Below are 21,643 nucleotides of genomic sequence, written 5' to 3'. Positions count from 1 at the left end.
CATTGATATAACATATATTCAGATAACAGAAGTGGGGTTATTATTTTTGAATCGTGACAAATTTTATGAAAAAAACCCAAATTGTTAATTTCTGCTCAACTTTATTAATAAAAAAAATCAGCAAATTCGACAGCACACACAGGAGAAAGAAAAACAAACATCAGCAAAGTGACTATTGATCCATGAATGAGTGTTCCGGTGAATCAGTGAAGGTTTTATTAAGAATCAAATGTGGAGAATAAAAACTAGCCATCGTTGTCGGCTGCTCACTTATGAAGAAAATCAAGTGCTGTGAAAAACAAAGAAAAACCTGGGTTGTTGTTAATCTGGTGACGTCACACTTTACATTCAAACAGAAAAATCTACAAAAATAGATCCTCGCACATTTTACACGTTTTCACTTCCGAGTCGTCATTAATATTCACAAACTCCCATCTCTGAGGTCAGAGGTCAAATAGGACGCCGCACTTTATTTGGGGTCAGAGGTCAAACCAGGGAGTTGACCGTTCATGACGTAAACACACAAAAAAATATGGTCAACGACAAAGACAGTCGACGTTTGTTGGCCTCTTTGCATCATTTACGTTTTGAAATTCTTCCCTGAAAACGTTGCAGCTTCGTAGTCATTTCGCAGAAACGGCCCTGCCTCTATCTTTCTGCTGCGTCTCTGCAGCAAAACGTCTCTCTCTCGCCAGCATCCTGTGCTCTCATTGGCCGACGACGAGCTGCCTCAGGTACGACTGCGTGAGTCCTCTCAGCTCCTCCAGCGTGTAATCCTCAGGCATCGGCAGGCGGGTGACATGCGGCGCCAGTTGGTTGAGCGGCACTGCGGTAGAGTCGGACGCCGTGCTGTCACCGTGCTGGAGACTCAGGACCACACGCAGGATGTTAGCAACACGCTTCGCCATTTCTGCAGAAAGAGGGGGGCGAAGTCACTGTTTGGTCTAAACATTTGTTATCAGATTACAGTAGTTAGTAAACAGAGGTTGGTAAACTGGTTTATCATCATTAACTAGGTTAACATTAAAAATTTGTTACGTCACCGTTTCACACACGTGAAAATTAACATACAAAGGAAAAGAGGAGGAGGAGGTCTCACCTGATTGGGCGAGGCGGTCTCTGGCGGTGCTGCAGGGCAGGAGTTCAATTCTGCCACACAGAGACGTCACGTCTGTGTAGAGACGCTCTACTTCATAACCAGAGTTTACCATCTGAGCACGAACAAAAAAAACACACAAACAAACATTATTACACTGAGCACGCGCACACGCACACGCACACACACACACACTGTACCTGTTGTATGTCCTGCAGTGTCTTGATGACTCTGATATAATCCAGGTAAACTCTTCCTGCAGTGTCCCAGTCCTGGATGGTGGCGCTGTGTTCAGGGACCGACAGTCCCTCCACAAACTCCAGCAGGTAGTCGTGATTGTCGTTGATGATGCAATCTGAGAGACACGAGACGGCATTAGATTTAAAACAACAATCTGAGAGACACAAGACGACGTTAGATTTAAAACACAACAATTTGAGAGACACTAAATGATGTTAGATTCAAAACAACACAACAATCTGAGAGACACGAGACGACCTTAGATTTAAAAACAGCACAACAATCTGAGACACGAGGCGTTAGATTTAAAACACAACAATTTGAGAGACAGAGGCGGCGTTAGACTCAAAACAGCCCAACAATCTGAGAGACACGACGTTAGATTTAAAACTTTATAGATGAGAACAAAAAACAACAATCTCTAAAGATAGATTTAAAACACAACAATCTTTTAGATTTAAAACAGCACAACAATCTGAGAGACACAAGGCGTTAGATTTAAAACAGCACAACAATCTGAGACAAGGCGACGATTTAAACAACAATCTGAGACAGACGATGTTAGATTTAAAACAACACAACAATCTGAGAGACACAAGACAGTTAGATTTAAAACAGCACAACAATCTGAGAGACCTACGTTTTTTAAAACAACACAACAATCTGAGAGACACGCGGCAGTTAGATTTAAAACAGCACAACAATCTGAGACACGAGACGACGTTAGATTTAAAACAGCACAACAATCTGAGAACGACGACCTTAGATTTAAAACACAACAATCTGAGACCGAGGCGTTAGATTTAAAACACAACAACACAACAATCTGAGAGACACGATTAGATTTAAAACAACACAACAATCTGAGACACGCGTTAGATTTAAAACAGCACAACAATCTGAGAGGAGACAATGTTAGATTTAAAACAGCACAACAATCTGAGACGAGGCGAGGTTAGATTTAAAACAGCACAACAATCTTAGATTTAAACGAGAGACGACGTTAGATTTAAAATACAACAATCTGAGAGACACGAGGCGACGTTAGATTTAAAACGACACAACAATGTGAGAGACACGAGACGATGTTAGATTTAAAACACAACAATCTGAGAGAGACGAGGTTAGATTTAAAACAGCACAACAATCTGAGATACACGAGACAACGTTAGATTTAAAACAACAATTTGAGAGACACGAGACAACGTTAGATTTAAAACGACACAACAATCTGAGAGACACACGAGGAAACAAACATTTATGATTTAGAAAGAGAGGACATTTGATGGATTTAAGTGTACAAATAAGTCAAGTGAGGAATTAGCTAATTCATTTTATATGTAACCACGGTGACGCACAGTAAAACAACGTTATCGATGCCAACTAGTGTCTGAGTGTGTGAGTATAAATGACAGACAGCAGGGGGCGCAGGCGGACCTGAGGCCAGGTGTTGGATCAGCAGCCGGTGACACTGGTTCCAGAATCCAGCACGGTACAGGTGCAGTGCCTCCTGGTGTCTGTCCCCGTCGCGGCGGGCTCTGGTGGCCTTGGCCTCGTGGATCCACTGCTCTGGGACCAGCAGCCTCTCGGTCAGGAAGCGCTCCCTCTGCGCAGATTCGTCCGTCTCCTGCAGGGGGCAGTGGAGGGTCAACATGTCCCGCACTGCTCGCTCCCGCTGACTGAAGAGAGAGAAAATAGGTTTTTACTGCTGAATAATCTCAGTGATCAATCATCTGTAACGATCATCTCTCAGACATTTAAGGGATAGTTCACTGAATTAATAATGCCTTCCATTTGTCGTTGGAACTCTGAGAAAATGAATTAAGAACATTTTTACGAACTTTATCTCCCTGTGAGACAGACTTTTCCTACAGGAAAGAAGGTTTGTAAACCACTCACTCTCCCACACCAAACCCCACAGAGAAAATCACTGATTTTCTCTGTGGGGTTTGGTGTGAGAGAGTGAGTGGTTTTACAAAGTTCAGTTTCCTGTTGGAGATAAAGACGTGAACATGTTCTGTAGATATCATGGAATTATTTTTTCCCCAAAGTGACAATGACAGTTTTAAATGTCTCAATTTATTTTCCCCTGGACAAACGTCTCGTCTGCCGTGGACGTACGTGTGGTCGGGGATGTGCAGCAGGATGAAGATGGCCATGTGCCACAGTCCAGTGCTCTCCAGCTGAGCAGCGTAGCTGGCGTGGAGCAGTCCCTGCCGCGAGGCGCTCAGGTGAGTGTAGTGCAGCGCCTGCAGGACGCTCCACAGGTGCCAGCTCAGGCGATAGTCCAGCCGCTCCCAGGTAACGGCGAGAGGATCGAGCAGCTGCTGCAGGCTGTAGTGTCTGTGCACACGTACACACACACACACACGATAAATGTTCATTATTCACGTTCCTCACTGATCTTTCTCACGTCCCCTGGTGGAGAGGACATTAATCCAGATCTGCAGACACTTCCTGATTAACTGAAGAGTCCAGACGGAGACGAATGGACGCAAACATTCAACTCTGGAGTCAGCCAACGTTCATTTACGGTTAATCTGTCCTTTACTTTCTCAATTAATCGAGTACAATATCAGAAAAATGTTGATTTCTGTAAAATGGCGAAAGAATAAGATGCCGTTTCTGTGTGGATGTGGCCTTCATGAACAGATTACACTGAAAACTGCTTTGACCTAAAAAACACATCACAACAGCTTCTATGACGGCCGTGCCCAAGCTGAGTGTGACATGACACGCAGGTTTACCTGTCACTGTAGAGTTTGAGCAGGTGGAAGCACACGTCGTACAGTGGCTGTCTGGACTCTGCCTCCTCTTCCTCCATCTCCTCTGTCTCCGCCTCCAGGTAGGGAGGTAGCGGGGCATACGCGTACCTCCCTCCCTCACCAGAGCCCTGTAAGAGGAACACACTGACACATGAAGTGGAAAAGTGAGGCTGCAGTACCACTGCCACAGACAGAGGGAGACAGAGCAGGGCTGGCGTTTACGTGAATGTTCTGTACAAACACTGATGGCTGGTGGCCACGCCCCCTCATCCTCACGGCAGAATCAAGCCGAGTTTGATTTGAGAAACACATTTCTAAACATTTATGGCATGTTTCCGTTTCACAGTCACGGCAGGAACTTTCAGCAGTGCTGTCGCTAACTCCACCAGACTCCTCTGTTAAATATGGCACATTTTCACCGGCTCTACTCGCCTCATCTCGGCGCGGTTTAAGTAGTGTTTCCACTAGCATAGTACCAGGTACTATTTTTAGTACCTGCTCCAGCAAGGTTCCAAGCGTGCTTAAGCAGGTACTATGCGATGATTGGTCAGACTGCCGGCCGCTGACTTAACAATCCGAACAACGTGGGTTAATCTCCAACAACTACCAGGGAAACCTCTATATTTAACAGGAGTCTTTTAAAGTGGAGTGGTGTATTCAGGGACAGCGCCACTGATCGCGAGCGGCATCACAGACCTGCCGCTGTAGCCTGTGGAGTGGGAGGCTGTACTCCGGAGACGTGTCAAGGCGAACAGTACCGAATTGTAGATAAATTAAAACTACTCAACAATCCTAACAACGTGGGTTAATCTCCAACAACTACAGGAGTCTGGGGTAAAGTTACTAGTCACTCGTGTGTGTGTCGCGTAGGGATGTAACGATTACCGGTATGACGATAAACCGCGCTAAAATTCCTGACGGTTAGTACTACCGTTTCAAATTTTAATTAGCGTTAAAACCGTGATTGATTACCGCAACTGATTACCGAAAAACTCAGTGATACTGCTCATTTCCTGAAGAAGCAGCAGCACCTGAACGGCACTCGCTCAGAAGCGGGCGTGCATGTGCAGTTTCCACTGTCCTGTGACAACACGGCTGAAGCCACCTGTGCTCCAGAGATTTCCCCCCAGTAAAAAAACAAGATCAGAAGTCTGGGCATATTTTGCATTTTTAAAAGATGTTGACGGTAAAATAATTGAAGACAAAAAAAAAAAACTCCGCGAAGGGGGGTAACACTTCCGTGACCACCACCCACAACCTTTCAGCGAGTGTAAAGTAAGTCAACAAAAATGGGATTTCGGAATAGTGGGAAATGTCATGGTTTGTCTGTAAAACGTTCCTATTTTCTCAATAAAGGAAACCTAAGTTAAGTGTTACCTAACGTTACTCCTGTAAAAATACATGTTATTGGGCGCTATCAGCGAAAGCGAGTAGTGTGTGCAGACGACACGTACCGTAGCAGAGCAACATTTGTTTGTTTCTGTGTTTTTTATTTTATTTTCATGCTGTGTACGACTGCTGCTACTTAATTATTATCCGACAGATCCGACAGATTGAGGATCTGTGTGTGTGTGTGTGTGCGCGCGCGTGTCAGTCAGTCAGATGATAATTAATAATAATAGTAATCATCATATAATATAAAATATATTTTTTAAAATAAAACTTTGTTAAAAGATTTCAGTGTGTGTGTTCAGTACTTTTTGAACATTCTGAACACATCTAACAACACCGTGATAATATTGATAACCGTGATAATTTTGGTCACAATAACCGTGATATGAAATTTTCATATCGTTACATCTCTACTGTCGCGTATAAAACAAGTCAGTTTTTGTAGTTGAGATGCAATCTAATCGTGCCACAGCGAGGCAAGTAGAAATGCGCCAATAGTGATTTAATCTGGGATTGAATTTTTTAACTGATCTCATGACACTTCCAGTGACGACTTTCTCAGAATTCAGTCTTAAATCTCAAAAGCCTGACTTAAAATCTCCAAATTGCAACGTTGAATCTCAGGAGTCTGAATTAAGTCTTGGAAATGGGCAATAAATTTCAAGATTCACAAGCTAATCATGAAAATTCTGTTCTGACTTTAATCTGAGGATTCAGAATTTAATCTAGAGATTTTAGAGTTTTGCTTTGCTAATTTGATCTACAGTTGCACATTGTTGGCTTTGACTGTCAGGACTCTTCAGTGACCGCCAGCCTGATGACGTCACGTGTTAGAAGTTCTAGAGAAAGTTCTATGACACCCGTCGCAGCCGTACTAACATATAAAAACCTGTTAATAACATATAAAACCATCATTCTAATGAACAAACAAACCTGGAACGCAGCTTCATATTTGACGAGGGCGTCGGCCACGGAGGCGGTGGGAGGCAGCATGTACCACAGGTGAACGGCGACGCAGCGTTTCCAGTCCAGCTGAGAGCAAACGTTCACCACAGAGTCGTCTGACGACTGCCACACCTGCGCGCACACACACACACACGTTATTTTCTCATTAATCCAATACAGCAGTTTTTGGTCCATAAAATCAGTTTTTGTCATTTATGAAATGTCTTTGTTTTTGTCTACAAGCTAAAAATAATTCAGTTTGAATGATTTATTTGTTTCTATGGAGCAAAGAAACCAGAACATATCCACATTTAAGAAGCTGAACAATCACAGAAACGAGGTCAAAAAGAGTTCAATTTAATCTCGTAATTGATTTATTGTTGCACACAAACGGTCACTGCCTGAAAAAAATTCCATACTGTGAATGATTAACAGTGATTTAAACCTTGCGTTACCGTCGTGTCGTCACAGACAGGGTTAGTCACAGTGTACGTCTCATCACCATAACTCTTAGACCGTTTGTGATATGTAGAAAGTTCAAAAACTATCAGATTCAGTCCAAACACAGACGTACCGGTTTTCCCGCGAGCAGCGTGAAGATGCGCAGTCGCTCCTCGGGCAGGTAGCAGTCCGTCTGCATGCGATTCCAGTCGGCGAGCTGCAGCGCCAGCAGCTCACGGCAATACTGGGAGCCCATGGCTTGAGACAGCAGCAGGGACAGACGGTGGTCACCTGAGGACAAACAGCCGGTGGTTAGTCTCAGCTGACACAGGCGGAGTCTTACCCCTGGACTCTAACACTCTCTCCCCTCACCTTCTTTCTGTGCGAGCCGACATGCCTCGCTGATGCGGTTTCCAGTCAGGTAGCTGAAGATCGCCTCCGTATGGCCGCCCTTGCCCGTCACAGACACTTCCTCCTCAACCCTGCAGGTGGCGCCGCGCGACAGCCACGCTGAGAAGGTCTGCCGCCTTTCCAGCTGCTGCTTGTAGTCGCTGGGCGTCTCGAGGTCGGCCTCCTGATCGGGACCGACCTGACCCCACAGCGCCTCACACAGAGTCCAGACCTCGGCCCAGTGACCCAGCAGAGCTGCAATAGAGCAAAAGAGAGAGAGTGAGAATCTGCTCCGGACCTGGCGACGCTGCGTCCTCCTGTGTCGCTCACCGTCTGCCTCCCCCTGCTGCTCGTTCAGCTCCGTGATCCACTTGGCGTACTCGTGCAGCGCCGCCACACCAGGCTGCGGTCGCACCAGCGGACAGGCGGACTCGTCTGCGGTGCTGATGGTGCTGTGCTCCAGACAGATCTCCAGGGGGCGCTGCAGCACAGCCTGACTGTCCTCATCGTCCTCCTCCTCGCTCGTCTTCATCATCGGAGGCTCCAGACCCTCCAGCTGCTCCAGAACCACCTTGTACGGACTCTGAGTGAGACTGCGGGAGACCGGTGAACATGTGATCACACTTCGCCACACCCGGGGGCGATATACATGACACATGTACATCATCATGCTTACGGTTTGTTTCTGGCAGGTTTCGGCAGGAAGCTGAAGTCCGTCCTGGTGGTCAGCTCTTGGCGCTCCAGCTGTTTGGAAGTCCGTGAGCTCAGCCGCTCGCCGCAGTGCGCCAGCGTCCAGCCGGGTCCCCACCCGACCCGAAAGGTCCGCCCCATGAAGAGTCCGGTGTCCATCAACAAACCTCCCTGTGAAACAGACGCGCGCATTAGCGATGCTCTCTGCTCGTCGTGCATTAAAGGAAGCGGCGGCGGCGGCGTTACTGACCTTCCCTGAGACGATGGACTCCTTGAGGGGGACGGGGCCGCCGAGACGCCGTGCGCCGATGGTCCTGATGGACGGCTCTGGAGTCCTAGGCGGCAGCAGGAAGGAAGGGGCCGGCCCTGGCCAGTGCAGAGGGCGGGGGGTGTCACCAAACACTGGCGACGCTCGGGAGAGAGAAGGAGGGTGAGGAGGGCGGGGGGAGTCTGGGAGCTGAGAGAGGAGGCCCGAGGTAAAACGAGCCTGAAGAAGACCACCCACTAAAGAGGAGGGGGGTAAAGGGATATTTCAGGTTTAGTTGAATCAAGAAACACATTTTTATCTCAGTTAGACTTTTCCAAATAACTCACTCTCCCACACCGAAGTCTACAGAGAAAATCAGTGATATGAGCTCCGAACGATATTGGTTTCTCAATGAAAACATGGCGTGGGTATTTTGCAGCGGTAAAAACCTGGCACATAATAAAGGACTATTGAGGATCAGTGAGGCGGGACAGAGTTTGGTACCAGAGGGTCGGCTCTGAGCTCCCGGCTTCACGAGGCGAGGAGACGAGACGTCGGCAGTGACCTTCACTGCTCCTCGGTCCTGAAACATGTCGCTCTCCTCCTCGTCCACAACGAACAGAGACGCCTTCATGATCTGCACAGAGAGAGAGAGACCCACGACGTTTGAGGAGCGAGTCGCGGTGACGTCACTGTAACGCACGCACTTCCCCGACTCTGTACCTGCAGGGTGTGTGGGTTGATGCCCAGCGCCGTCGCCATGTGGCCAGACGCCGAGATGCCGTCGTGCTCGGCAGAGATCCAACCTCCGAGTTTCTCGCTCATCGTGTCTGACAGCTCGCCCACCGGCAGGTTGCCGCCGTTCTCCTTCCTTCCGAGCAGCCTCTCTGGCGGGAAGCTCTGTGTGATGTCGGCCATGTCGCTGTCCAGCTCGACCACGGCCCCAGGGGCATCCACAGCAACAGTGGACTGAAAGCACACAAACACACACACACACACACACACACACACACACAACAGCGGTTATGAGCCACGGGGGGTGGGCGGCGCTTATTAACTAAACTCGATCGGGCTGAAACAATTACTTAATTATTAATCGTCGACTATTATGACAATCGATTTATTTCGTTTGATTTTTCACCTTCTGAAATGAATATATTTAATGAGAAGAGAAATCATTAAAACTGTGAACACGGTTACCATGGTTTCCAAACACACTTCTCAGACCAAAGCTTGAACACAATCCTGTTTGTCTTTATTTTCTTGAATGACTTACAGTTTTTAAAGTGAGTACACAAACACACGTCACAAAGGAGTTTAGAGTCTTTAAAAATGTTCCCAGATAAATAATTCCTCAACCTTTAACTTTTCTATGCTCTATAAAAACACTAATAATAATTAAAAAAATTTGAGTTAAAAACAAAAAACAAAGTGTGATTGCAGGCTGAGAAGTCACGCCATTAACTAATCAACCAATCATGCGCTGTCCTGTAACTCTGACACTCAGTGACTTTCAGAAGTATCAGCAAGAATGAGGAGGATGAAGAGGAGGGTAGATGGGTGCAGGCTGCTCTACCTGAGCCTGTGGTGCCACCTGCTGCTGGCTGGGGGAGAGTTGCTGCTGCAGCTTGGAGGGAGGAAGTGACATCATGGTCTTGAGCTTCTTGGGGTCGGTTTTGAGCGGAATATCCTCATCCTCGTCAGAGTCCTGGAGGCCATATTTGGAAAAGTGGGCCACCTGAGAGAGAGAGAGAGAGAGAGAGAGAGAGAGAGAGAGAGAGAGAGGAGGGGGAGGAGTCAGTTGGACCTAAGAAAGTTGGGGGAGCGAGCGGGAGGAGTCAAATACACCTGAGAAAGGATGAGGAGTGAAGTAGGAGCTAAAAACACTTGAGGAAGAGAAAGGGGGAGGAGTAGTCAGACCTGTGAGAGGAGGGGCCACTTAGAGAATTGCAGAATTCAATTACATAGAAGCAAGGAGAGGGAGGAGTTAGTTAGACCCTAGAGAGGGGGGGGAGGAGTTAGTAAGACATGAGACAGGGAGAGGAGTTTGTTGCTTTCTGATAGAGGAGGTGCGGGGGGGGGGAGAGTCAAATAGGGGTCAGAGGCAAAAGGCCCAGACTCGGCAGAGACTGACCTCAAACACCCAGGATCCCGTCTCAGGTCTGTACTCCAGGAAACGCGCGCCCTGTTTCCGCGAGGCTTTTTCCAGGCGGCCTTCATAGTTCATGTCGGACAGACGCTCCGGGCTCCTGATCTGCGTGCACGACGTCTTGTCGTTCGGCCAAACGCCGTCCAAGGTCACCTCTGCGCGCCTGCGGATACAAAAGACAAAGTGCGCCATGACGGCGGGAATTGACCAACATCGCGCCACAGCTGCTCGTGTTTTGGGTTTCGGGTTTTGGGCTGCAATCTGTCATCTAATCTCTCAGTTTATGGATGAGTTTGGTCTCAGCCTCACCTGTTCAGCCCCTCCCCCTCAGGAGGCTTGTTCTTGTCGTCCGGGTACACGATGACCTCCTTGCGTCTGAAAAAGACGATCTCGTCCAGGTTGAGGCCCGTGACGTTCACCTCGCCGGGGAAGAAGATGGAGCCGTAACCTGTGGGAGCCAATCGGAGCGTGAAGCTTTGTTCACGTCGCCTTCAGTCAAACAGAGGAGAGAGAAGCCGTTACCTTTCCTGCCGACGGTGAAGTTCTCCACCGCGCACTCGCCGCTCTCATCTACCATGTCGGCCAGATCCTTCATGGAGGGGATGGTGTAATAACCCAGACGGTTGAGGACGACGCCTGAAAGACAGAAAACCAAACCAGTGTCATAATTCCACTTCTCTTGCTTTGTCTGTCACATTCTCGTCAAATCAAGGCGGTTTAATATTTATCATGGCAGAGCTGGTGAAAGGGTTTGTCTCTCACCTGCAGGGTGAGGAGACTGCTGCGCCTCCTGCTGCTCCTCCTCTCTGTCCTCCTGCAGAGACTCCTCCCCCAGAGAAGCCGACACGTCGTCACTGCTCAGCTGAGGAGTTTAAAGACAACAATCAAACTGCTGAAAATACGTTTGCACTCGTTTGTGTGAGAACTGTAACGATGAAGAACGTTTCTCACCTCCAGACCGTTCCTGGCTGCTTTGTGCATGTTGAGGTCACTAATGGTGTCCTGCAGGCTGCTCTGTGTACGGCCCTGTGGGATGGGCTTGGCGATGGGGTTTACATAGAACTGGGTGACCTCGTGGTCGTCCCCTCGGCCACCTCTGGAGCTTGCCAGCTCCCTAAGCTCCTCCTCTTCCTGCACAAGGCTGCCATGAGGAGAACAAGACGAGTTGTCACCAGCAAAAAATAAATACTAACAAGACTCGCCAAGAAGACGTTAACGTCTTTATCTCACTGTTAGACAAACAGGAAACTGAAGTTTTTCCCACACCAAAGTCCATAAAGAAAATCAATGATTTTAACATCACAACACGCAGGAGTCGTTGATCCACTGCTGCCTCCATCACTGAGTCCAAATGTCTTATTTTGTCATTAGGATTTAGCTCAGTGACACAAAGTGACCACACGAGGCAGCAGTGGACCAGCAGCTCCTGTGTGGACTTTGGTGTGTGAGAGTGAGTGGTTCACGAACGTCAGTTTCCATAGGTGAGTCTTTTGTTAAGTGGCTACAATTTGTTGCTGACAGAAACACAACCGATGCTCGGTGTGTGTGTGTGTGTGTACCTGTGGCCATTCTGTGGATACTCTGATGGTGAAGCCAGGTCATCTGTCTCCGTCTCAGTCTGACTGTTGTATTGACTGCTGTTCAGGTTCTTCAGCACCAGCTTCTTGATGCTTTTCCTGTAGAAAAGCACGCACACACACACACACACACACACACACACACACACAGAGAGAGAGAGTTACCACCACACCCGGAACACACACGTCAACATCAGCGAGGTGAAGGCAGCAGTGGACGACGGTCGGTACCTCGGTACGAAGGCTCCGTTGGTGAGTGACGGCTCATCGTCGTCCAAACCGTCAAACAACTGCGACTTTGAAGAGCTGGACGATGACAGTGACTTGGGGCGGACTCTGGTCGCAGGTCGCGGGGTCAGCCTGTAGTGTGTGGGCGTGGTCAGAGCCTTCTGGGCCGAGGGGTTGGTTGGTTTCAGACGCTGTGAGGAGAAGACAAGAAGACGCTGTGGACGGAGAACCGGCAAAGCCACAAACACAACTGGAACTAAAGTCGATATCGTGCAGAGTCACGGTGACCTCTAACCTCCTCTTTCTTTTTGGGGTCTGACAGTGGGTTTCTGAAGAGTGGCGAGTCACCATACGGTGAATAAGCCAGAACGCTGAGCTGCTGCTGGAGCGCTGCCTGCTGGGCAGCCGCTGCGTTTGGATCTGTGAGAGCTACAGAAAAAAAACACATCAGACAGGAAGCACCAGAAAACTGTTCAGGTGTAAGCTGAGACACAGACCGACGGGCTGCTGCGGAGCCCCGAAGCCCAGGCTGCTGGTTCCGGTGTTGAATCCGGCCGTTCCGAATGCTCCGATGCCGCCGAGAGTCGTGCCCAGTTTGTTCTGGTTGTTTCCGAACAGAGACGTTTGCCCGGTGCCCACTGCTGAACACACACATTGCTTTGAGTTAGCACATCTGTGACAGAACCATCATGCGTCTCTACGGACACGTGCAGAGTCAAGGTTCCTGTGTTCACCTGTTCCAAAGCTGGTTCCCAGTCCGGTTCCCAGTCCTCCAGTGGCCGGCTTATTCCCAAACAGACTCCCTCCAGCAGCGGCCGCGCCAAAACCTGCACCAGGACACACCAGCACAGAGTGAGATGGTGTTGTTGTTGCCATTGGTTACTCTCAGAGAAGGGGCTTAGTTTGAAACTTGACTTACCAAAGGTGGAGGTGTTGGTGCCGGTTCCCAGTGTCAGTGCGGGTTTGTTTGTTCCAAAGAGCCCAGCGCCGGTGCCGAAGGACGGAGCGCTGGTGGTGGTGGTGCCAAACCCGGCCGTCTTATTCCCAAATAAACTTGGCTGCAAATTTTTAAAAATTAAATAAAACAAAATCACATTAATCTGACGAGAACGCTGCTCTCTGCTGTTAGCACGTGACCATGAGGTCACAGTTTTCTGTCACCTGGACAAAAGTCACACTAAAAGTTTATTGTTTAAATCGGTTAAAACTAGGGATGCACAATATATCGGCATTAATATTGTTATCGGCCGATGTTAGGAATTTTTTAACATATCGGCATCGGTTCAATGAGTAAAACTGCGCCGATTTTAACAACCGATGTTTATACCCGTCTAATTGCTGTTTGTGTATGTTTGTCGGGAAGGGGAGACCATGCGGCATTTGTTTGGGCATATGACAGTGTCAGTGGCGCAAGCGCAGCACCAGATGTGTGTTTGTGTGTGTTGAGGAGAGAGAATGTCAGCGGTGTGGGCGTTTTTTCAGGGTGTCAATAGAAGATACGCAAAAAGCATTATGCAACACTTGCAAAGTCGAGGTAATGCGAGGAGTGTTCCGCGTCAAGTCATTCAATACCACAAATTTGATTATGTCATTTGAAAAAACGCCACCCAGAAGTACACAAACAACGGCAGGAAGCTAACGCTAGTAACATTAGGCGGCAGACAAAAAGAAAGCAGCGCAGCTGGGACTCGACCAAAGGAAGACATTGGCCATGGCAATAACGATCAAGGTAAAGGAAATGATTGCTCTTGACGACCAGCCGAGGGTTCCGACGGTTGATAGCGCATATTGAACCCCGCAACAACCTGCCAAGTCGGCGCTACTTTTCCGATGTTTTGCAATTGAATAAATATCTGGTTGCCATGAACACTGGCAAGTTTGATAAAGTATTTTGACATGTTTTCTTTTATTATGGCAGCTCTTAGTAGAGCTTGTCAGGTATTGTTTCTCATATCTGTTGTGTAGTTTTATTGTTAAGGGAAGTGGCGCAGTTGTTGTTGCCGGGAGTAAGGGTTGTTGACTTTATTTACGTACCCAGTATAGACGTCCTTATCTCGGTTACAGTAACTTTGGCAGGGTATTATTTTTATTTATGTTCATGTTTGTAATTTATGATCCAAACTTTCTCACAGGAGTTTAGTGAGTTGAGGGAGTTAAACTGTACTTTAATTTAGTTACACACTTGCTACAAGTGGTAAAGGTTTCTAAAAACCTTTACTTGTAGTTGGTTACTTGTGTCTTATGTGACCTTGTTATTTGGAGGTAAAACATGTTTTGAAAATAAAGGAAGACATTCAAAAATTCAGCTTGCGTGATTTTCATTCTGTACAAACTTTTATCATCTCAGAAACGTTTTTTTAAAACATATATCGATATCGGTAGATATCGGTTATCGGCCATAGCAGCAATATTAATATCGGATATCGGTATCGGCGGAAATAGTCATATCGGTGCATCCCTAGTTAAAACTTATTATATTCAGAAAAAGAAAACTGATAATTGGCGCAATATTTCACTATATCAATATAAAACATCGAAATATGAGTAAAATTAAATGGTATTTTAGTCAGAATTAACAAAATAATACCGATTCTGAAAGAAAAACTGAGAGTATAAAAGCATGAGAAATACAGAATAACAGTGAAAATATAAAGTCACACTTAAACCAGAGCTGGGTCTTAAGAACTCCTAAATCATTAAGATTTCCCCTTAATCACATGACTTGACAGCAAATTACTGCAGTATTATTGTGCACACCTTTATTTATGACCCATACAAAGTGTGAAGAATTCGAATTCAAAAACTTGTCAATCACTTTCTCGATTAACCGAGTACTTGTTTGGTCCATAAAATGTGGATCTATGTTGTCTTACCCTGAATATGATGTTCAGTTTTAATGATTTCTTTGTCAGTTGGAACAAAGAAACCAGAACCTATTCACATTTAAGGAACATAAACTCAAGCCCTAATTTTCATGTGTCCCATTTTAAACCAACGGTTTACTTCATTCATACCTGTGTGCCAGCGGTTCCAAACCCGGGGTTGGTTTGTCCGAACAGTCCGGTGCCGGTGCCAAAGCCAGTGGCAGTGCTGGCGGTCTGCGCTGCGCCAAACAAGCCGCCTGCCTGAGATGCTGCCGTGTTTCCAAACAGACCCTGAGAAGATGACGGCGGCGTCAGACATGAGAAACACGATGCAGCCGCTCTTCCCGTGTCCGAGACACCGGCGGACTCACCATGCTGCTGGTGTTGGCCTGGCCCATGGTGTTGGTGTTGCCGAAGGAGAAGCCGGTGTTCTGGGCGGTGGTGGTCTGACCAAACGGCTTGAAGAAGCTGCCGGCTTGTTGCTGACTCTGCTGTCCGAACATGCTGCCTGTCGCGTTTCCAAAGCCTGTGGCCGGCGCTGGAGAGACAAACACAGTCTGTGTTACTTTACCAAAGTAAACAGGAACTAACACAAAGTTGCTGGGATGTCATGAGAATATACTGATAGAAAAAAGACACAAACATGACTGCTGACAACGTCAAGAGTAAGTTGAGGTGTTTGTAAGTGTGATTCTATGAAGGTACTGACATGCAGTGAGCACCCCTGCAGTAGAAACCAGTCTGTATGTTCACTGCTGTTTGGCTAACGACTCACTCTCCCACACCAAGGCCCATCGAGAAAATTTGTGATTTTAACATCACAGCACAGAGGAGTTGTTGATCCACAGCTCCCTCCATTACTAAGTTCAAATGTCTTATTTTCTCATTTCAGGCATTAAAAAAAACCTTCAATCTTATTTACTTCAGTTACACAAAGTGACCACACGAGGCAGCAGTAGACCAACAGCTCCCATGTCCCTGCAAGCTAAAATCACCGATTTTCTCTATGGGGTTTGGTGTGGGACAGTGAGTGGTTTTACAAACTTTACAACAAGATGTTGTAGACTTTGCCCTTATAGTGTGTGTGTAACTTTCTATTATTAAACTTGAATTGCACTTTTCAGTTTCAAGTGTTGACACTGTTAATGCTCACCATGTGTTCACCAACAGCCACAAATCAGAAAACCTGGAACTGTTCAACATACCTGCTCCAAACGTGGTCTTCTGGTTCTGTCCGAAGGAGAAGCTGGTGTTTGGGGCTGTGGCACCAAACAGGCCCGGGGTGGCGCTGGACGTGGCTGTGGCTGTACCAAACAAGCCGCCGGTGGCAGGTGCCATCGGATTGGTTGGGCCCTTCCTTCCTGCCTGGTAGTCCTCCAGTCTCAACTCCTGCAGAAGAAGAACAACCATCACCACCAGAGCTCACATCAGACACTTACGACGACTGGTCAGCGCGTCACCGTGGTAAAACTCACCTCCAGTGATTTGTTCTCGTACTCCTTCATGGCTGTGATGCACTGGTGCTTGGTGTTGATGCTCGTGGTCACGCCGGCTTTCACCATCGTGTCACTTCCTGTTGGAGGCTGAATTAAAAAAAACAAAAAAAAAACCAAACAGTGTAAAAATACTTCATACAGAATGACAAACACAGAGCTCTCCTCAGGATTGGAAACAGGGAGAATCTGCCACACTGGTTAACGTCACTATGGCATTTCAAAACCCTCCAGGTTTGAGGAACAACATTTTTCTGACATTTCATGGACGAAACTAATCGAGCTGTCGAGATAATAACAGACACATTACTCATTATGAAAACAATCGCTACTCACGTTGAATTTAACGGTTGTTCCCGGCTGCTGTGCGGCCTGCGAGAACCCAGAGCCCCCGAACAGGGAGTTTGTCCCGCCAAACGGGTTAGAGGCGGTGTTGGTCGCCCCAAATAAGCCCCCGCCACTGCTGGTGCTCGTCCCGAAGCCTGGAAGACACAAGACGAGCAGGACACGTCATCAGATAAATACATCAAAACAGCCACATCTGCAGGAGGGAAATTTATAACCATTTGGAAACTGAGGGGGAAACGGGTCAACGTGAATGATCCATTCCCATCTGTAAATAAAACGTTGGGGCTCTTACTTCCAAAAGACGTGGGTTTGTTGGCGCCGAAGGCATTGTTGGTCTGGGAGAAGAGTCCGCCGGTTGTGCCAGTTCCAGTGTTTCCAAATAGACTGGTGGACGTACCGCTCGCCGCACCAAAACCAAAGCCCGTGCTGGTGGAGGAAGTTGCCGGCTGGCTGAAGGTATTGGACCCGAACAGACCACCTGAAAGAACAAAAATGAACCATGTTTGTCAGGGTGTGGAGCGACCACGAAGGCCAGGACGCGATCTCAACCTGGTCCCAGTCTGTCTGGCTACCCTTTACTTAAATATTTTTTAGCTACAGGTCATGTGACTTAGAAGGAGTGTGTTAACTCTTTCACTTCAGTTACTAGGGGCTTCACAATCTCGACTGTCAAGCAGTTGTTTGCTAGGTGTGCTCAAAAGTTTGATCAAAGAGTATGTGAAAGGAAAAAATGACGATGAAAAACCAAAAATGGTCCTAACAAAATCCAAGTCCCTTTCAGCTAACATTGAGTGAACAGGAGATTATGTGAAATTTAAAAGGAGGAAAGGAGACGTGAGCTGACCGACCTGGTTTATTCTGTGTGGTACCGAACAGTCCTCCGGTGTTGGCAGTTGCCCCGAAGCCTCCGGCCGCTCCAAAGCCTCCGGTCGTCCCAAAGCCGGCGTCTGCAGAAACACACTTCACATGAGGACAGTCCGACGCAACGCTGACTAGAGGTGTGAATCACAGCGTATCTCACGAGACGAGATGGTCCAGGACACCAATAATATTCTGTGATAATCAATTCAATTCAAGACTATACCATCCCGATATCTGTCTAACCTCTGTGAAATTGGAGTTCAGGATTTCTCTATTCACAACATAGTGCATGAAGTCTACTGGCGTTTTTCCACTCTACAGTTTAAGCACGGCTCAACTCTACACGGTCTGGGTCGTCATGAAAACTGGTGTGACACTGTGAAACTGTGGTGCGACACAAACTAATTACTTGTAAAGCAGTTGTTTTGAGTGTAACTGAATCACTAGAATTTCCTTCACTAAATGTTGGAGATTAACCCATGTTTTTGGGATTTTTAAGCCTTTATAACTTTGATCTACAGTTCAGCATTATTCTGTGTAGGACTGGAGCTAACTATTATTTTCTATAATTGATTAATTTGTCGATTTTTATCAACATTTTGTAAATGTTGATCCTTCCCTCTCAAACCTGGAAATGATGATGTTTTCAGAATGATTCAGTTTTAATGATTTCTTTGTCGTATGGAGCAAAGAAACCAGAAAATATTCACATTTAAGAGGCGGAAAAATCAGTAAACAATAATCAATTAATCGAGGGACTGTTTCAAACGTCGTGCTCATGACTCTTCTTCCAGTGACGACACTCTCTGACCGGCAGTCTGTTGACGTCACATAAGTCACATAGTATCAGGTACGATCACTGATGGAAAAGAAAAGAAAAAAGAATAGAGCCAAGCTGTGCTATAACTACAGTGGAAAAGTGCTATATGTATTGAACGTGGATGGAGCATCTCTCAACATCGCTGTCTCCACCATTATCACACTTGTAAACTCCCTCTTCTTCAGCCAGGTAACTCCTGCCCAAGTTTGCCCTCTTTAGCGAGGAGACGCTGTCACCTTTTTATTAAAACAAAGCAAGTGAAATAAACCAAAGACACTCACTTTGCTGTCCGAAGGTGGACGTGTTGCCGAAGCCGCCCGTCCCTCCACTGAACGGTGTCCCAAATGACTTGTTGAACATGTTGCCCTGCAAGCAGGACGTCACACGACTTCTGCCTGGAGACAAACAAACAAAGACGCACAATGTGAAAACCTTTTTTTTAAAAAACAGCACAACTCAAGTAGCAGCGTCTCTCTGGATGAACAATGCTCAGACTTTGCCTAAAGAAAACCAAACATATTTTTATTTTGACGAAGCGTTGTATGAGAATAGAATGCAGGCGTTTGCCTCAACTTCCATGGGATATTTACACCAATATCAGCCAAGTGTTGTGGCTGGAGCTAGGCCGTACCATTCCATTTTACTCTGTGGGAATCGCCAGAGACACCACAACAGGATTTATTTAATCACAATTTTTAAGTCACCATACAATATTATCACGTCATTGCAAAATGCTGAGTATTTGCGAAATCATAATTGTGATATACTCACACAGCAGCCCTTGTGAGATTGAGCACTTGGCACCACCTCGTGGACTTAAATCAATTGATTTCTTTATGCTAATACACAAAAAGTTTCATGTTTATTTAGTGTAAGGATGGAGCAGTTGAGACCGGTTGTTTTTGGACCAAATCAAAAACTTGGTGGAGACACAACAGGCTTATATTTTAGGGGAACTGCTGCCACCCGCTGCTCTAATTACCTAAATTAAAGGTGCAACTCGTCAATCAGCGTCATACACAATTAAATGAACACCTCATACATGTGCCGTTTAGAAGTACTTGTGTCCAGACTGTTCTACTCCTTCCTTTTATCTCTGACGTCATCAGTCGTCATAGATCAAAGCCAGCTGCTAAAATAGTTACTAACAAAATCCACAAAAATGGGCCACCCACACAGAAATGTGTGTAGCTGAATATGCAGGGGTTTCTTTTTTAAATCACATTGCTGTTTTGTCCACATGGAAACTGTTTCCACGACACTCTCTGACCAATCAGTACACTTGGAACCTTGTCAGAGCAGGTATTAAAAAAACACCTGATACCAGGTGCTGTCGCCTCACTGATGGTGAAGTTGAAAGAGTTAAGTGAGTTAAGTGTTATTATTATTATTATATCGATGACGGGTGTAGGGTCTCTGTGTAGCGTTAGAGCGCCACTTACAGGTCTGACGTGTGTACTACAGCGTTTTGAAGAGTTTCGTGTGTATGGAGACATTTCCTGAACGACGTCACGTTCACGGTAAAACTGTGGATGTGTTGAGGATCTGCAGACTGAAACCCCTGTACATGATGCGTGCACGCGCAGGGAAACCCAGCTGCACAGGACACCGGAGTGGACCGGACCAGACCGGATATGAAGCCACAACACGCAGCGGCGGCGCGATGGTTTCCGCTTCTGCTAACTACACGTTAGCTGTGCGGCTAAGAGATGTAAGAGACTCATCAGTGAGACACGGTTAATGCACACACATATACACAACTGCCGATGATAATGTCACGCATTTTGTCACAGAAAATACCGATCGGCGCTGTTCAACGTCCCCCTTATCTGTCACGCTAACGTTAGCCGCCTAGCCTCGGCCGCTAACTACGTAGCCGCGCTACATTAGCATAACAACGTCCACACAGGCAGAAAATGGCAGCCGCACACACACTCACCTTCAACTATATCACTCGCTCCGTTCCTCGACTCTTCGTGGAATGTTAGGAGACTCGGAGTCGAAATGTGTACAAATTATGAGGGGTTTTCCACGTAAACATCCACGAAGTCTGAGCCTCGAGTCAGCGAGGAGGGAAAACTCGAGGACGTCGCTACGCACGGTCTTACGTCCTACGTCACATGTTCTCTTCTTCTACGGGGTTTATCTCGAGACGTACGTTACCCGCGCATGAGCGCCACGAACAGGATTTGATGTGGGCAGACAGACAAAATGACGGAGACTGAATAAAAATGACCGTTAAACACACGTTTTCTTCCGGAATATAAATGTTTGGTGTGTGTTTATTAATGTATATCCGACACAGGTCCCAGAGAGGTAAGACATACAAGAACTCACTCTCTGCAGTTGGTCAGGCTGCTCTCCTCGCCCTCCGTGCTCTGGCTTCGGGAACGGTTGAATATGGAAGTTCAGACGTCATCCAGTTCGTTGGCACATGCTCTGAGAGCACGGCCAGGGATGTTGTCTGGTCCTGCTGCTTTATGGGGGTCGATTCTCTTCAGGACTTGGTGTACCTGACCTGAGGAGACTGTTGGTGGCGGTGAGGGGCGTCCGGTGGTCCAGGTGTGTGTGTGAGTCTCTGCGTTGTTGGATGTAGCCTCAAAGCAGGTGTAGAAAGTGTTGAGGTCGTCTGGCAGGCTGTCTGTAGGACTGATGGTGCTGGTGGTGGTCCTGTACTCCACATCTGTCCAGAGTCAGCAGTGGAATAGAAGCTGTACTGCCTCTTTGCTGCTGTGATGGCTTTTCTCAGTCCGTACTTGGCAGCTTTGTACTCAACCTTGTTGCCTGATTTAAAAGCAATGGAGCAAACACGCAGCATGTTTCATACCCAGAGTTTCTGGTTGGGGAACTTTCTGACATGTATGGTGGGCATGATGTTATCAACACAGGTGTAATGTACCAAGTGACATACTCAGCATAGAATATCAATGTTTATGGTCCTGCAGATAGTGTATTTGTGTGTATTTGGCTTTTCTATTGAGTGATTAGTAAGTTAAAAATGACAAATATGTGAGACTTGGACACAAATATAGAAGTTAATATAAAACTATAAATGCTAATGAGCAATGAATAAATAACCTGCTTTGTCGTAATATTT

The 21,643-nt window shown here is 46.8% G+C and overlaps 1 protein-coding gene across 2 annotated transcripts; it reads right to left on the bottom strand.

The window, feature by feature from the left end:
- Positions 1-169: 169 nt before the first annotated feature.
- nup98 (nucleoporin 98 and 96 precursor) lies at positions 170-20,658 on the bottom strand. Of its 2 annotated transcripts, none has more exons than XM_044042416.1 (35): positions 20,486-20,658; positions 18,828-18,941; positions 17,714-17,812; positions 17,158-17,343; positions 16,854-16,999; positions 16,500-16,607; positions 16,230-16,413; positions 15,396-15,562; positions 15,175-15,315; positions 13,080-13,218; positions 12,895-12,987; positions 12,658-12,801; positions 12,456-12,589; positions 12,164-12,351; positions 11,915-12,031; positions 11,307-11,496; positions 11,118-11,217; positions 10,878-10,991; positions 10,665-10,803; positions 10,341-10,518; positions 9,783-9,944; positions 8,930-9,175; positions 8,711-8,843; positions 8,210-8,463; positions 7,946-8,130; positions 7,600-7,862; positions 7,252-7,524; positions 7,013-7,170; positions 6,427-6,570; positions 4,084-4,229; positions 3,458-3,679; positions 2,774-3,015; positions 1,297-1,451; positions 1,100-1,211; positions 170-910 (listed from the first exon to the last, which is right to left on the bottom strand). In XM_044042416.1, the coding sequence occupies exons 2-35, from the start codon at positions 18,904-18,906 to the stop codon at positions 708-710; spliced, it is 5,544 nt and encodes a 1,847-aa protein (XP_043898351.1). In that variant the 5' UTR covers positions 18,907-18,941; positions 20,486-20,658; the 3' UTR covers positions 170-707. The 2 variants fall into 2 exon arrangements, with proteins under 2 accessions (XP_043898351.1, XP_043898352.1); XM_044042417.1 differs by having other exon boundaries at positions 12,658-12,798.
- Between the last annotated feature and the right edge of the window lie 985 nt (positions 20,659-21,643).

Source organism: Solea senegalensis, linkage group LG13 (assembly GCF_019176455.1).
Source record: "Solea senegalensis isolate Sse05_10M linkage group LG13, IFAPA_SoseM_1, whole genome shotgun sequence".
Lineage (NCBI taxonomy): Eukaryota > Metazoa > Chordata > Actinopteri > Pleuronectiformes > Soleidae > Solea > Solea senegalensis.
The sequence above is the reverse complement of the archived record's forward strand: the minus strand, read 5'-3'. Positions and strand labels throughout refer to the sequence as shown.